Consider the following 16979-nt stretch of genomic DNA (forward strand, 5'->3'; position numbering starts at 1 on the left):
CTTCTGAACAGGAGGCAAAAAGGGAAAAGGTGCTGTGCCACAAGGCAGGCATGTCATGGGCTTGAGTTCACTGAGGCCTCACCATGCTGCTGGAGGGAGAACAGCCTCACCGCCATTTTCTAGATGAGGAAGCTGAGAGGCAGGGATCCCAACGCGCCACTGGCACACAGCCAGGCTTGGGGCTGGAACTCGGGTCTGTGTTGACCTAAAGCCCTGGGGTGGAGGGACCCTATCACATGGTGTCACACTGTGGCTCCAGCCACCTTTTCTGATGCATTCTGAAGTTGAGGGAGGTTTGAGTACTTTAAATCAATCCAAAAACAAAGTGGGCTTTGGTAAGTAAGGCTTCAAAGTGCTAAAAGTATCGAGCTGCCTTTTTAAGAAAAATAGAAACCTATTTTAACTACTAAAAGCTACTTAGAACTGAATTCTAAAAATTCATTTGGTTCTTAGTTCTGTGGCTGAATTGTTTAAGAGAAATTTCAAAAAAAGAGTAACGGCAAGGTCCTATAAAAGCTATTTTAAAATTTATTTTGAATTCTTATCAAAAAATACGAAGATAATACAAATTTCATGATTTCCCAAAGACTTCAAATATTTAACATTCTTTTGCTCTTTAAAAACATGACTGAAATTTGTAGTAATTTAAAATCTGTACCAGAACAAGTTACACAAACCAAATCCCACAGATAGCTACCACCTAGATGTACTGTTTTCCAGAAGCATCCTTTAAGAGTTTAGAGATTCAGTGACAACTGCAGCAGTGAATACTGTATCAGTTCTTAGATCGAGAGATGTCATCTCTGGGACCAGCTGTCGGCGTGAAGAATCTCAAGCCACCACAGACCTCGCAGGCTAACGAGATTGTCAGGGTGCTAGTTTTGCGAGTTCCGATCACTTATTCAACCACCAACCAATTTTTGAAAGCAGCCATTCCCAGCCAGGGAGAGTAAGTCCAAGTCCAAGTCATAAAAAGATAAAGGGTACACGAAAGATCTTTTAAACCATCAAGGTGACAACATTCTCGATCTTTCAGCGGTGGGTGAGAGGGAACAGGGTGAAGTACATGTAGATTGTACATAGCAGTGAAGCTATGGACGTTCTAGGAGTCACTCAGCGGCAGGTGCCCAGTGGCTTAAGGGAAAGCCTCACCCCTCTGCCCCACAGCGAAAGGAATGAGGCCTGAGAGCTGCACAAGCCTCAGGCCTCCAGTTCCTGATTCAAGTTGATGGGGGTCACGCTGAGGGAGACCACTTAGGAAAGCTTCCCACCTCTTCCTTTAATGGTTAGCTAAAAACTCAAAATTCATCTTCAAGGAAATCGGTTGTTTCTGATGCCAGAGGATGAAAGGAAAGGCCTTCCCCCGCCTTGTACAAATTCCCATTTCCTCCCAGAATGGAAGCCCTTGGCAAGCGCTAGCTTCAAAAGCATCTTCGAGCCTTCCACTAGCCCCAAGTACTGACAGAGCAAACTTTCTTAAACCAGTAAGTCACACCCCCGTTTCATACATTCCTGTGCCTGAATTAACTTCAATGGACAGATTATAAGGAGTTTTTCTGTAACAGTCTGAATGGCTCATCATTTAAGCAGGGCTTTGTTTGTTTGAATCTGATTTGAAACAATTCCCTTTTCGGGTAGAAGACCCATGAAGCATATAACAAAGGCAAACAACCTTCGGGACCTCTGGAAATCCTACATACGAAGTTTCTGGCTAAACCATAAAATACACATCAAGCCCACCAAATGTCTCATTTTCCTTACCATGACCTCAGGGGAAGTCCTCTTTTTTGAGTACCAAGGTGGGTTCTGTGCCCAGGCTGGATGGGGGGCGCCTGTGCACGGCGGGGAGGGGAGTGTGCTCAGTCTGTCCTGGCACTCGGCCCTGCTCAGGGACAGCGAGAACGCTGGCCCTGTGGGCTCACAGTGGACACCAACTGTGACAGAGCCCTGGCACTTGTCTCCAAGGAGAGGGGTGCGGCAAGTTATCAGGCAGCAGTCTGTGCAGTGTTACCACCTCCCTGTCTGCAGATTTCAGCTAAGCGAAGCACGTGAACCGGCCACACAGTCCCAAGAGAGGGGAAGGAAGCAAGGAGGACACCTGTGACCCTGCCAGATGGGGACTGCCTTCTGCTCACCAGAGCTGCCCACTGGCAAGCAAAACGGGAACTCATAAACCAGTGCCTGACACCTGTGCACAGAGCCAAGTGTGGCTCCTCAAGAAGCGGAGCAGGCGCAGAATCCAAAATTGACTTGGGGTCAAGAGGGGGAGAGGGGGAGGAGCAGGATCCTGAGGCTCACACGGGTGGGGCTGGGCACCAGGGCCTGATTCACTCCAGCTTCTTGGCTGGTACCCGCGTCCGAGCAACGATGATGGGCAACAGGGCCAGGGAGCCGATGAAGAGGGCCCACAGGGGCCGGTAAAAGAGCCAGCCGGCAGCTATGGTTAGCAGGGTCAGCGACGTGGCCACGCAGAAGGCAAAGGCTTTCAGGCCAATGTTCACCAGGTCTCGGAAGACGGGAAACCAGTCCACTGTGGGGAAGAGAAAGGTGGTGAGGCTTCTGAGGCCACCAGGCTCTGCATCACATGAGGTGAGCAGGTCGCTCCTGTCTGTAGACAAGGATGGGCCGACGATGTCCAGTCTGGACAGGCAGGGGTTTGGGGCGGAAGGCAAACAGCCTCCCATGAAAGCTGGTGGATCCAGAGAAGGTGTGTGCCCCGGGTACCACGCACCACTTCAGGAGCAGGCAGGTGAAGTGCCTTGTAGCCTTTAAGACTGGATGTCACTCTCAGTCAGAAGCCAAGAGAAGACATCTGGTCGCAAGGGTGGCGTGTTGCATTTGCCACACTGGCCCAGTATGGTGAAGTCTAGAACCCAGCTAATCCATCTGGACTTACTCTGTCCTTGGCCTGTCTATCCCTCCAGGTTGGCATTCCCTAGCTGATGTCAGTCTGTGGGGGGAATTCCCCCTCAGTTCTAGAAGGCCCACGCAGTCTGTTGCCACTGGGTTTGCAGAGCAAGGCCTGCTGCCCTGCCATGACTATAGGACCCTGCAGGCCACTTCTTGGCTCCTCTTGGTCTGTTCCCACCAATACCCCACCATAGCCCTCCTAATAAGCAGAGTTCATGTTTTTGTGCATTGACCATATGTAGGGCACTGTGTGGACCATCTCTTCAAACCGCCTGGGGAGGCTGGTATTATTCTTACCCTCCTTTTACCCACAAGGTCACAGGCCCAGGGAGTTCAACTTGCCCAATGTCCTGCAGCTAGAAAGTGCCAGACCCAGGTTTTAAACCCAAGACTGTCTGAGGCCAGAGCCTGAACTCTTAGCCGTGGTTCTGAGCCTTGAGAGGACAAGGACTTTGTTCTGCTCATTGCATTTCTCTCTGGAGCTTAGAGTAGTGTCCTAAACAGCAGGCACTCAGTAAGTACTCACTGCCTGAAGAGAACAGTGAATGAGGGCTTCTGCCTTGTAACTTCCCCAGTCACTCCACCTGCACTTCTGACCGACTCCGAAAATGCCTTGGAGGGGAGGAAGTGTCCTTTTTCCTCCTAGCCTGGGAGGTACTGTGGCCAGACCTCTTCTCAGCCAGAAAAGGGTAAAGAGGGGAGAGGTTTCCGTGCGGCTCGGCACGGGCTGGACACAGTCAACAGACTGGGTATGGACACACTGGGGTAAAGGCTTGCCTGCGAGTCCCCTGAGATACCATCCTCCCAGATCAACAGTGTGGGGCCAGCACTTACTCAGTCACCCAGGGCCTCAGTCCTACACCAGGCCGGGTCACGTGGCAACTGCTAAGCTCACTGGTGCCAACTCTGGCCAAGTGTGTCACCCAGTACTCTGCCTTGTGCTCCAACTTGTTGGTCGCCCCAAACTGGGCCCAGGTCTTGGGGTGGGGAGGGAACCACCATGGGTTGGGGGGGGGTGTTTCCTATTTGCCAAACATCCACAAAACTCTGCCTACAAGGTGAGGTAACTGAAGCTGAGACAGGAAAGAGCACGGCCCCAGTGTCCCAGAACTCTGACGTAACCGATTCCAGGGCTGGCTCACTGCAGAGGCTGGCTAGCCTGCTCGCTGTGCTTCTTCACTTGTGGAGTAAAGGGCTAAAAGAAGGAGCAGGTGGGCTGGGGACAGAAGGCTCTCAGATCCCCAGGCCTAGACCAGCCTCCTAGGAGCTGGAACTCCCCACCCCACCCCTGAAAGCCTTTATCCTTCGTATCTGTCTTCCTCGGCCCATTCAGCCCAGTGCTGTGGAGCAGGACACAGACATGGACCAGTTGCCCGCTCTTGGCCCTGAAGAGCACTGCGGGCTAGAAAGGGCCACGGGCGCGTGAGCAGCACAGAGGCGGCACACGGGCCCACACGAGGGTGAACTAGATCCCCCCGACCTGTCTGCACACCTACCCAAGGTGTAGAGGATCCGGGTCATGAGGGTGAGGCCCATAAACATGGCCATCCAGCCAGCAGCCCGCAAGCCCCACGTCTTCATGGAGTTGCTCTTCTGTTCTCTACGAAACACCTCCTGCAGGACAAAGCCGGGGAGAGGTGTCACGTCTCCGGTCTCCCAGGGGCCCCCGTCTTGCCAGTTGGCAGGGCAGGTGCCAAGGGGTGCATTCCATGCCCACCTAGGAGCCGCTGGCCATTTCCGAGCAGATAGGATGTAAGGGCACCTTGCCTGCCCAGGCCTAAGCGTCTGCCCCATAGGTGAAGGTAAGAGTCTTTAGCCCATCGCCTTGGCTGGCATGCCTTGCCCGGCCCTTCCTCTGATAGCAGTGTGCGTGGTGCTTCACCTCAGATGCTCCTCCTGCGACTCTGGCATGCCTCACCTTCCACGTCGCCCCTGCTTCTCCGCACCTGCAGCTGCCCCCTCCCTCAGGCTGCTCTCTGCACCTCGGCAGCAGCGTCAGTCCCATGTCCTCCCCGCCAGTGCCCTCTCTCCCCCCAGCTTCCAGCTACAGCCCTGGGCTGGGCCTTCCGCTGCCCACATGCTGTCCGACACCAACCCTGTAGCCTCCCTGACACCTGGTCCTTTCTGTCGCATCCCCCTCAGTGAGTGCTACAGCCACCACCTGCCTGCACAGGCCACGACTGGGGTGTTTCACAGCTTGTGCCTCCCCACAGGGACCACCGAAATCCAGGGACCACCTAAATCCTATCAAGCTGTGTCCCCGTTTCCCCAAATCTCTCACCACAATTACACTTTCTCACCAGGACCACTCCAAGACCCTCCTCCCACTGGTCTCCCTGCTTCCGTCACCTCCTCCCCCATGGCCCCCAGCCAAGGCCCTGCCGCCTGTCTGGGACCAGGTCAAATGTCCACCTCCTGCCCCTGGGCCTTTGCACGTGTGCTGGCTCCACCTGGAGCTGGTTTGCCCACAGTCCTGCCCAGTCAGCTCCCACACTTCTTCCAGTGTTGGCCTGAATGTGTTTCTTTGGAGAGGCCCCCGTCGTTATCTAGGACAATAACAGTAACAGCAGCTAACACTTAGTGTCTGCCATCTATCAGTCACTGTCCTCAGTGCTTTCCAGCATTGCTTTACTTAAACCTGAAACTAACTTCACAAGGTAGACATGCTCATCTCCAGTTTACAGATTAGGAAATGGAGCCTCAGAATAAATGGATGCATAATCTTTACAACAACTAAATAAAGTAGGGATCATAATTCTTATTCTCCAAGAAGATAAACAATGGGCCCAAGGTCCTGTAGCCCACGGAAGGCAGAGCGGGGCTTGACCTGGGCCATGTCCGGGGTCCATACTTGTCCATGCGCAACCTTCCTGCCTCTGGGACTGGAATCTGGGCATCCTGACTCACAGGGGCTGGGTTCCTCCTCAGGGCCCTCACCACCTCTATGGCTTAGGACCTTCTCTCCTGGCTTGGCAGAGACCCCAGACCCTGTGCCAGAGGCCCAGGGTGGTCAGTGTGGTCCAAGACTTCCCGCCTGGGAAGTTTGGAGGCCACTCCTCTCTGGGGGGACAGTGTGGAGACCCAGGCCTCCACTTGCAGGGGGCTGAAGTGCACAGAGCTGCTGGAGAGAGAGGTGGCCTCAGCAGGGCCTCCTAATTTTAGAAAGTCCCTGAGAGCGGCTGATGGAAAGGGTGACTCATCCCCGCCCAAGTGGGAGGTGGCAGCTGTGCCCCAAGGCTGGTAACCAGCTGCCACACCCTGGTCCTGGATAAAGGAAAAGGCCAGGCCCATCACCACCTGGAGCTGGGGGCTAAAGTGAGAAAGACGGCAGTTGAGGGCCTAATAACAGGGTCGGAAGGCCACAGCCACGCCTTATCCCCCCAGCCACTAGCCCTTTCTCTTATGGATTGGGAGTCCTGCAGTCCTACTCCAGGCAAGCACAGAACTTCCCATCAGTGACACACAGTGTTCACCAACAACGCAAAACAATTTTTTCCATTAAAGAAAAGGGTTTCTGCCTAGAGAAGAGAGGCTAAGTTTTAGGGCCTGCAACAGAACTACCCATGATCAGCCAAGGACAGGACTCCAGTGACGCATGACCCTCCCCAGTTTACAGATGGGGATGGGGTACGGCCCTCACTCCCATCCAGGACTCTGTGGCCCTAAATCCCCCCACTTTCCTGAAGCTCTGAAAGAAGTCCCTCACCCCTATGGAGGCCCCTGCCCACTGGGTAGCCCTGCCTCCTCTGGGCAGCACCTGCCAGGGGAACCCTTGTGCTCCCGTTCCTGCCTTGGTGACCGCCTGACCCCTGCATGCTGCTGGCTCTGAGTCCACCTTCTTCACTTGTGATGCAGCCAAACTGTCACTCAGAGAGGCCTCTGCTGACCCCTCTGCTGACCTCCTCTGCCCCCACATTCACAATACTCAGTACAAGGGTATCCTCCCTCATTGCTTCTTCTGGCGAGTTGCCCCCACAGGAGACTAGAAGCCTGAGGAGTAGGAGGGGTGTGCTGTGCCCGCTCTTCTCCCCGTCGTGCTGCACACACACGGAGACTTACTCCTTCCGTTTGCACAGACCATGCTCTCCGTGTAGGCACGGACTGAACAACTCTGGGCGGGGATGGGGGAGGAGGGAGCTGCCTTCCCTTCCCTCACACAAATGGACTCACCTCTGCCGAGAAGTCCCCATGGTGCAGGAGAAGCAAGGTATCCCCAGACTTGGTGGAGTAGGGGAGTAGCTGGTCACCCCGCTGCCGGGCGATCACGGTGACCTGGTCAGAGACCTTAGCGTCAGAGCCGAGGGGATCAGCTGGCCCTGCCCAGCACCCCTCACGCTGTGTGCCCCCTGGGGAAGCTGGGCTGAGCTGCTTTGTTTCAGGCTCCAGGGAGGACCCCTCGCAGGGGAAGGGCTGGGACTTCAGGTGACAGGGTCAGGCACCTAAGACCAAGTAGTTATAGGGCAAAATCTAGGAGCCGGGGGGAAGAAAAGCTGCATGCAATTGGCAGAACTCTCACCAGCATCACTAGGCAGTCTCTGCAAAGCTGCCTGGGAGCAGCCCCGTAACCTGCGGCCCACGGACGCCCGCAGACGGCTGTCCAGCACACGGGCTCTGAAGCCGCTCAGAGGCAGGGCCGCCCGGGTACGGAGGGGAGTGCATGCACGCGTGGCCTAGAGGAGGGGTCCCCCCACTCAGGGCACCGTGCACAGTGGGAGCTGAGGAGGCCCTGCCTGGCTCGGCCCTGGGGAAGCTGGTTACCACATGAGCTGGGCCCAGGTCAGGGTCGTCGCCACTCAGCCCCGCATAGGAGAAGGACACGCGCAGGTCTCCAACCTGGGGGTGGAAGAGAAGTGGGCTGGGGTACGCCAGGAGCAGCCAGCCTGGGCCTGTGTCCGTGGCCCCATCGAATCCCAAAGCTCACACGCTCTTCCCGCCTGCACACTGTGGCCCAGGTGCTCCCAGCACCTCGAGGCTTCTCCTTTCCAATCTCATTTAGCCAAGCAGTTCAACTGAACCGAAACCGTGTCCCAAGCAGGAATGTGTCCCCTGTGTGTTGTCCAAGGGGCGGTAATCCCAGGGCCCTAATCTCTGCTGTGTGAGCAGCCCAAGCCCCTACATACCTCCGGATACTTGGGGTTTTCACTGTGGTAGAAGTAGTCTCCCCGGCGAATGATATCCACGTGCGGGTCCTCCAGCTTGGACAGGCTCAGCGGTTTGAAGTTGTCCACTTTGTCAATGAGGCCTGGGGAGTGTGCAGTGGTCACAACAGTGGTGTGCAAACAACCTCCCCCAATCGGCACACCCCTTGACCTGACCTCCTTCCCATCGGGAGCACCCTTCTCCAACCCCTCCTTCTGTACTGCGGGGGTCCCCTTCAGTCTCTGCCTTCTCCAGGAAGCCTTCCTGTCTGCCCTCATGGCCAGCAGGAGCCACTGCAGCTCCGGGAACAGCCTGAGCTGTTCTCTGATGCTGTTACCGGTCCGTGCCTGGCTCCCCTGCTGCGTGCAGTACCCTTGAGGCGGGGGCTGCCTGGCACAGCAGCCACCAGTCAAGCGACAAGGCAGATGGCAGACAAGCTAGGCCCTGGAGCTTCCTGGCGGAGCGCAGGGGCTCCACCCTTCCCTGCCCTGGCTACTTGGTGCCTGCATGTTTTCTCTCCCACGCCAGGTGCTGCCTTGTCCCTGAAGAACCTCTCTTTGGAGTCACTTGGGGGTGGCTTCCTGCAATGAATTGCTCACCCCTTGGGGGGCGATCTTGTCTCTACCACTGGCTCTCAGCTTTGTCTGATCAGATCAGGCACCAGCAAGGCCTGGTAGTTATTCTCTAGAAGAGACAGTGTCTCAGAGGAGCCGGCTGGGGTGGGGCTCTTCTGTACAAGTCCCCCTACTCCTGGGACCCGCCTTCCCTCCGGCAGGCTCATCCCGCACCTGTACCCGCACCGCTCCTGGGAGGAAGCCAAGTAGAAGCACAGGGCCTCTGGGTGCTGCTGGCTCATCTGAAGGGGCTGGAGACTCACCTGCTGAGAGGAAGAATCTGCCAATCTGGACGAAAGGGGCTGTGGCCGTGAACGACTCCACCGCCATCGCGCTGTGGGAGAGAGAAGGCGCTACTGGCAGAGTACGGTGCCGGCTGGGAGCTCTGCGGGTTTCTTTGGGTTATGCCCAGCAGGGTTCCCACCCAGGGGGCTCCTGCAAGTCCAGACCAGCCTAGGCACTTTGTCTTCACCACACCTACCCCCAGGATGCTCCTGTCCTCCTCGCCCGAGTAAAGCACCCTCCTCCTGTCTCCTACAACCCAGTGCTTCGTACTTCCTTGCCTAGGCCCCTACCGGCCTCCCCCTCCCCAGCCACCTATTGTCAGATGGAACTTCTGTGGACTTCACAGCCTCCCTGACCCTTCCCAGCCCCAGAGAGCTCCCAACCCATCCTGGCACAGCCCTGCCCAAGCCATGCTCCAGCGCTAAGACCAGCTCACCACCTCCATTTCTCTGACCTAGCCGCTCTCTGCCAAAATCCTACAAAGGCCCACATCAAATTCCATTGCCTCCTGAACACCCTTCTTGATTATCTTCCCACCCACATGGCTATTCCCACCCTGGCTCTGGACATGCAAGTTCCTTCAGGCACTCAGTCCAGGCCCTTCGTTCTTGACTAGTGTGAGGGGAGCCTGTGTGGGTTCAGGAAGTTGGGTCCTGCCCAGCCTGGGAGTTGGCCTCAGAACCAAGTCCCCGACTTTCATCAGTTCACAAGGCAGAAGGAACTCAATCCCATCACTCAGATGAGGAAGCTGAGGCTGGGGACCCTTGAGGAGCAGCCAAGACTGTGCTCAGGCCTGGGCACCCAGCTCTCACCTGGGATTCTTGTGGCCAATCTCCCGGTCGAAATTTCTGCTATTGACGATTTCTGACCTCCATTCGGTGTCTGTCACAGGGAGAGGGAACAACTCAGACACAAGGTAAGAGTGGCCACATGTCTGAGGCCCACTGGCTCTGTCCTTTTATCTACGCCTGTGGTCACTTCAGTGCTGGAAGGGTGGCTCCTGGAGCCTCACTGAATGGAACAGCAGGACCCTGAGGACCGGCACCCAGGGTTTCCGATGCCTGGTTCCACGCCTTTCCCACTGCCGTCAGTCTCCGCTAAGGGCAGAGACCCCATGTATGTGGAGATAGGGGGGTGGCGGTACTCACTGTAGGAGTACCTTGTCTCTGTCTTCACCTGCCCATCTTCAGTGTACTCCCTGCGGGGAAAGCACAGGCAGCCCCAGAGTTAGCCTCTCACCCCAGAAGCATTCCCATCTCTAAGCATCTCCGGCTGGAAGCAACTTGGGCCACCAGGTCAAAATCCCTAAATGAGAGCAGGCCTTGTCTGGAGCAGCCTGGTAAGAGGGTGCTGACTCCCCACCATGCAGTCCTCTCCACCTCTTGAAGGCCCATGCTGAAGAAAAGAGCTTTCTCATCCTGAGTTGAAATGTGCTTCCACTAGGCCCACACCAAGGGTGGCAGCCCTGCCTTGAGCTCAGAGACCTGGCTGCACCCTCTGTGCTGGATAGCCCCACGGAGGCCCCCCTTCTCCAGCTGCCTTGGCTCCCCTAGCCACCTCTTCACCCCTCACTCACAGTCCATGCTGCTCAGCTCCAAGAGGCCCCTGGCTGCCTAAGGATGCCTGCCCTCAGACTCGTACTAGGATAGGACATAGTTCGGGGCCATCTCTGCTCTGGTCTGGGAGAGGACACAGAGCCCACACATAGGAAAGCACTGTCTGCAGCCTGGATGCAGACATGTCTTGAGCCTGGGCATCCCCCGATGGGGTAGTACACAAGGGGGCTAATTCGTCTTCCCTCCTTCTTGGAGCCACTCTCATTAGAAGCATCAAGATCAAAAGCCACCTGTGTTGTATCCCAACACCTGTCACTCTAGTATTCCTGCCTGAGGATTCAGTCCCTGGCCACTCACCTGGACTCCTCGGTTTCCACCCACTGGTACATTTCCACGTGCCGGCGTAGCTTCACAGCTGGGAGGCGGACCCCATAGTTTGGATCAGACAAGAGCTTCGAAAAGAATCACACAAGTCAAAACACAGAACAGAGGCCAAGGCTCCCATGAGCCCAGGATGCCAGAGAAAGAGGGACTGGACAAGAGACCGGCACAAAGGACAGGAACACAGCGGAGACTACCATGGCTATCTTGGGCGGGAGAGTCGGGTGAGGCTGCCCATCCTAAGTCCTTCACATCCACTGCCTGGGGACCGGGAGCCTCATGGTCCCGGCTTGGTTGGCAAGGTCTGATGGCATGGTGCCAAAAACAGTGTACTAGGGTTCAAACACAAGAGATCAGACAACTGGAGTCCCTTTCAGCCCTGTGCCAGCCACACACGCTGAGCCTAACCGCTAAAGCACCTTGTTGTAAGGCTCTGGCCATGGGCCAAGCACCGTGCCAAGAGGTGAGTGACCTAATCCCACTGACTGCTCAGAGAAGGTATGCTCTGCATTTTACAGATAAAGATGCTGAGACTCAAGTGACTGGTCCACACAGCTGCTGAGTGATGCGGCCGGGAGTCACACATGTGTGCCCATCTCCAGAGCCCACGTGCTCAAAATCCCCACCCAGACAACATCCAGCCATGTGCCCTGAGCATCTGGTGGGGTCAGCCACCTTTCTCAAATGTACCTTGGATGTCCGCAGGGCCCCAATGATGTGTACCAGCCTTCCCTCGTTCTCTGGGGCCACGGTGTGGATGCTGTCAGGGGACACCACAAGTGAGAGCCCCTCAGCCAGGGAAGTTGCTGTCTTCAGTGCACGGCCCTGTGAGCAAAAGGGAGTGAGGCCACCTTTCAACTTAGGTGTGGTTCAACAGTTGGGCTCATGGCAGTATATCCCAGCAGTCTGGGACCTTGGGAAGCATGGTCCATTTTACAGTTGGAAAACTGAGGCCTGGTGAGTGGCACAGTTGGAACTGGAGCCAAAGACTCCTGCTTTCCCAGGCAGCCCTCTTCTTGCTGCACACCCCAACTCCCCTAATTCTCAGCACCACCCCATGCTGGGAACAGCTGGTGCTTTTGTGTGTGCCCCCCCTCATCTTACTCTGCCTTTTTCCCTCCACTCCTGAGTCCTTATAGCTTCTATGGGCCCATCTGTACTGCTGCCCAAAACATGTGACCCAGGCCTAGCCAATCAGAACATGGGTCCACTGTCCACAGGGATTAGTTCAGAGAGAGGACTGAGACAAGCCAGGACACTAACCCATTTCTCTGCAACTGTTGCTAAGTTGATTTTGGAAGAGATGGGGCTGCTAAGTTAAGAGGCAACAGATGGAAAAATGGAGACTCCTAGTGACCCAACATGAACACCTGGATCCAGCCATGCCTGAACCTGTTGCCACCCCAGGATTTTAGGCATGTGAACCAATCCATTTGTCTTCCTACTTAGGGCAGTTATAAGACAGGTCACAAGAGAAAGAATTCTGATTAATTCAGCACCATCACCCTCCCCCTCCACCCTACTTGTTGTAAAATCTAGGTAGGCCCTATTAGCACATCCAGCCTCTGGATTCATAGCCTTTGCTCTCTGATACTGCAGGGACCCTCACTCTGTACAGAGGGAAGCCAGACATTTTACCTCATTGGTGAAAATTAAGTAGAAGGAGAGTAGGAAGGTCATGAGCCCCACAAACATCCCACCCGAGGTCTCGCTGAGCCGTTCCAAGAAGCCTGGCTGGGGGCTGGTTGTCATTTTGACATGTTCTCTCCTGTTAGTCGTACTGGAATACTGAGGAAAAAATATTTTAAGAAATCAAAATGAAAATCAGTTTTTTAAAAAGTAAATTGAATTTTGCTATTTGTGTATACTAGTTTCAATTATATACAGTAAAAATGCACAGATATTAAGCATAAAGTTTGATGAGTTTTGACAAATGCTTATCCCATTTGGCGAACACCCAGATCAAGATACGGGACGCTTCTATCATCCCAGAAGTTACCTTGTGCCTCTTTCCTGCCAATACTCTTCTCTTCCCACCTCCTAGTGGTAATATGTCCTTGAGTTTGTATCATTACAGATGACTCTTGCCTCTTACAGAAGCCAATATAAATGGGGCCATCATACAGCACAACCTCTTTTCTGTCCAGATTCTGAGACGGGTCATCTACACTGCGGTGGTAGCTCATTCCTTTACATGGCCCAGTAGTACTCTGTCTAGGAGCATACAGCATTTGCTGACTTGGCCACCAGTGGATGGGTATTTTGATTGTTTCCAGTTTTTAGCTATTATAAACAATGCTTCATGAACATTCCTGTAAAGTCTTTATGAAGACATGTGCTTTCATTTCCCTTGGGTATTGGGTAACGAGTACCCATGGAGGAGGGAAATTGCTGGATCACAGGGATGATGTGTGTTTTTAAGAAACTGCCAAACTGTTTTACGAAGAGGTTATCAGACATACACAATTAATTTGATTCAACAAACTTGAACAACACTTGAACACTTCAGTTTCCCAAGGGCTGTGCTGGGTCTTGCAGGGGTGAGGGGAGGCTGCAGGGCCACTGAGCTGCAGGCACAAATAGTACTAAGCCGTGCTGAGTGTTCAGTGAGGAGCAGGTCCAGTGCCAAATGAGAGACCCCTGCCGGCTGGGGGATCCCAGCAGGTTCCAGGGCCTGAGCAGATAGTGTTGAATACAGATGTCAGAGGCAGACCCTGGAGTACATCCCTAGTATGGTCAGTGGGTCAAGTTTCATCCAGGCAATAACAGAAGTATGGTTTGAAGTGTGGCCATTGCGGACTATCATTGTCAATGGCAGAATTCCAGAGTCACAGGAGTGGGTTTCAATTCAGGCTACGGGACCTGGGGCGAGCAATTAACCCCTTTATGCCCTTCATTTCCTTGTCAGTAAAATGGGGATAAAAATCCAGTATACAGTATTCTGGTAAGAACCAAAGGTCTTAATTATCAGACAGCTCAGTGCCTAGGACATAGGCCATAATGTACGGGTGCAAAGGGTGGGAATGTTATCACCTTTCTCTGCAATGGACAGCAAGACCAGTGCCATGGCTGGGGGTACGCTGACAAAAGTCACAAAGGTGTAAAGTGGTTCTGAGATGCGCACTCAGAGTGAGCCAAGCCCCTGGCACAGGGGCCCAGAGGAAAGATTCGGGTTAATCTCTGCCTGAATAAGGCTGATGCCATATTCTCTGACTGTCCCCCAATGCCCCCAGCCCAGGCCTGCCAGAGTCCAGATGTCCATTAGATTCAGAAATGGTCTTAAATTTCCACACCATTGGGAAACATTAGTAGAGCAGTTCACTGCAGGCAGGTAGGTGACCATCAAACATAATGATGACAGTGGCAACATGCCAGTCTGTCACAGGTCAGGCACAGGAAAGCTACTGCTATCCCATTTCACGGATGAGGAAAACAAGGCTCATCAGTTACGTCATCAGCCCAGATCACTCAGCCTCTAAGAGGGAGAGTTAGGTTTCATATCTGGACAGACCAGAGGCCATTCTCCGACCACTTTACTCCAAGCCACATTCCTCATAAGGAGGAAATGAACACTGGGCCATAAGGAGAGCTGAACACTGGAAGCCAGCTGCAGAGAGTTCAGGAAAAGGAGTCCGTTCCGCTATTAGAGCACAGTCCCCAAACTGGAAGCCAGCAGGCTATGATTTCCTTCTGGGCCTCCCCTCAGCATCCATCCAGGAGCCAATGTCAAAGAGAGGAGCTCCTGGAAGGGTTTGGAGGGAAGAAAGAAAGGCTCAGGAAGGTGTACTTCAGTCTACGGTGGGGGTAGGGTGGGCTATGACAGGGCACACTCTGTCCACATTCCAAAACAAAATCCCAGTAAACATGGAGGTCTTGGAATGGAGGACTACGGTGATTTCCTCCACCCATATCTCCCTAAACGGACTATTTCCCTATCCTGAGGGAGATCTTCCAGTGCCTCTCTTCTTCCCCTTCAAGGTCATCTTTGAGCTCCTTATCTTGATGTTGGCTCCTTGATATGTGCTGAATATATACATGGGTCCTCAGTGAGCACTCTAGGCTCAGGAGCAAAGAGCAATGAGTGATGGAACAGAAACTGACACACAGACCCTGAGAATTACTAGCTGTGTAACCCTGCATTAGTTGCTCTACCTCTCTGACCCAGTTTACTCCCATACAAAATGGCGATGGTTCACAGTACCTCTGTCACAGGGCAGTTCTGTCGTTATACCAATTAAGAAATCCTGTCACCTCCCTGCTCCACCCCACCAGCTTCAGAAATTTCTTCCTCACCAGGTCTGGTGGCTCCAGTAAGCGTGCACCCAGCTCCTGGGTGACTCAGCAAAGGTTTGGCTGCAGAAGATACCCACATTCATACACATTCCTTGGCAAAGAGCACGTGCCAGTATACCCAAGATGGTCTGTGCCCACCGGGGCCATCTGTGTCAGACTGTGAATATAGTTTTTTTTTTTTTTTAAATGTATTAAGCTCCCTCTATGCACCAGGCACTGTAGGAAGCACAGACTAACTCCCTTAAACTTCACACTAACAGATCCCCACGAAGAAACACAAACCCAGAGTGATTAGGGCCACACTGCTTCTGACAGGAAGAAACTGGATTTGCCCCCAGAGCCTGCTGTCTTCAGTATCTTTCTGTGAAGTAGCTGGCCAAGCCAGCTGTGAGGCCCTGGGCAAGTGCCTTCATCTGCTGGGGGAAATTCTCCATCTGTAGAACATGGTATGGGGGCAGGCTGGTCTCTGGGCTGTCTTCTCCCCTGGCAGACCCTGGGTCCCGGACTACCTCTGAAAATTTTCCAGGGGCAGCATTGGAAGTTTCTAGGTCTCTTAGACAACTCCAATTGAGGCGGAGCATACTAGGGCTGTCAGTGATACAAACCTCCTCTCCAGGGGTATAGGGGGCAGAGAGGGATCTTGGGGACAGAGGAGGGGCTGGAAGGAGGGTGTAACAGGCCAGGGAAGAGCAGCTAGGACATTCCAGCAAAGCAGGAGGGAGGGAGCGTCCTGGGGCTGGCAGGACACCAGGGCTGGCTCCAGAAGCACTTTCACACAGTATCAGAGTGGTGAGTCAGTCACCAGTCTCTCCCACACCCAGCACCGCGGTGGGAGGTGCTTGCTCGGTTTGTTGAATGAATGTTGGGCTTAAATCTTAAATCGAAAGGTTCCTGAGAGGGGTAGGCTGCAGGGAGAAACGGCCCACAGGCTTTTGAAAGGAAGCACCTGCAGCCATGACGTCTCTAACCAAATACACCTAGGAAGACAAGGGGCTGGGCAGAGGAAAATGCTCCCTCTCACAGTCATCCTAACTCCTCCGCTCTCAATCTCGCCCGCACCCCTTTGCAGCATCACAGCCTCGGTTTAGACGCTTCCCCAGGGCGGGGAACTCCCTGCCCGTCCACACAACCCAGTCTGTCAGTTGATGAATAAGTTCCACCTGAGCGGTATCGGCTTCCCCACCCTTCCCGTGGACCTGCTTCTTCGGAGGTCGCGTCCAGTTCTCACAGCCCGTAAAGGAGAAGCCCAAGGGCCCGGGTGGGAGCTGAGAATGAAAGGAAAGGCTGCGAGAAGGCGCCCTAGCACAAGGAGATCCCAATGCCAGGAACAACACTGTGTCTCCCTCCCCGCAAACGTGCGGCCGGACAAGAAGGTCCAGACAGACCAAGAGAGGTGAACGGACGTATTAGCGGCCTGAAACCCGGAACAAGGGCATGTAGAGGGAGAAGGGACCGGCCGCACAGATAAGGGTCAGGCAGGCAAGACGGACCCAGGCGGCCCCTTCGGGGAGATGGGGAAGATGGGGTCCAGCAGATCAGGAGACACTCACGTTCGCGGCCATGGTGGGACTCGGCTGGGCGCTCACCCACGCTGTGCTCGGCTACGGAACGGGTTACCGCCTGAGTGCAAAGCCCAGAGGCCTCTCGCCCGACAAAAAGCTGCGAAAATCCGCGCGAAGCCTGGAATCAGAGACGACGTGCAAAAGTTACAGCCCCGAGAGCCACAGCTTTCCTGCGCATGCGCGCCGCAGGGCCTCCTGGAAAATGTAGTCCGGGGTCAGGCGCTTTGACCACTGAGTTA

The 16979-nt window shown here is 54.4% G+C and overlaps 1 protein-coding gene across 2 annotated transcripts; it reads right to left on the reverse strand.

Moving 5' to 3' along the window:
• Positions 1-505: 505 nt before the first annotated feature.
• On the reverse strand, positions 506-16954 carry TMEM43 (transmembrane protein 43). Of its 2 annotated transcripts, XM_032324217.1 has the most exons (12): positions 16729-16953; positions 12524-12673; positions 11576-11710; positions 10862-10956; positions 10097-10146; positions 9761-9830; positions 8927-8997; positions 8031-8152; positions 7669-7743; positions 7081-7182; positions 4407-4524; positions 506-2530 (listed from the first exon to the last, which is right to left on the reverse strand). In XM_032324217.1, exons 1-12 carry the CDS (start codon positions 16738-16740, stop codon positions 2328-2330), a joined length of 1203 nt encoding a protein of 400 aa, XP_032180108.1. In that variant the 5' UTR covers positions 16741-16953; the 3' UTR covers positions 506-2327. The 2 variants fall into 2 exon arrangements, with proteins under 2 accessions (XP_032180108.1, XP_032180944.1); XM_032325053.1 differs by lacking the exon at positions 11576-11710 and having other exon boundaries at positions 16729-16954.
• Positions 16955-16979: the final 25 nt, after the last annotated feature.

Source organism: Mustela erminea, chromosome 1 (assembly GCF_009829155.1).
Source record: "Mustela erminea isolate mMusErm1 chromosome 1, mMusErm1.Pri, whole genome shotgun sequence".
NCBI lineage: Eukaryota > Metazoa > Chordata > Mammalia > Carnivora > Mustelidae > Mustela > Mustela erminea.

Bases quoted from the DNA above. Each gene is read 5' to 3' on its own strand.
- TMEM43 (XM_032324217.1), bottom strand. The intron at 9,831-10,096 runs GTGAGTACCGCC...TCCCTGTGACAG, and splicing joins AGAGACAAGGTACTCCTACA to ACACCGAATGGAGGTCAGAA. The intron at 8,153-8,926 runs GTGAGTCTCCAG...CACACTCCCCAG, and splicing joins CAGATTCTTCCTCTCAGCAG to GCCTCATTGACAAAGTGGAC.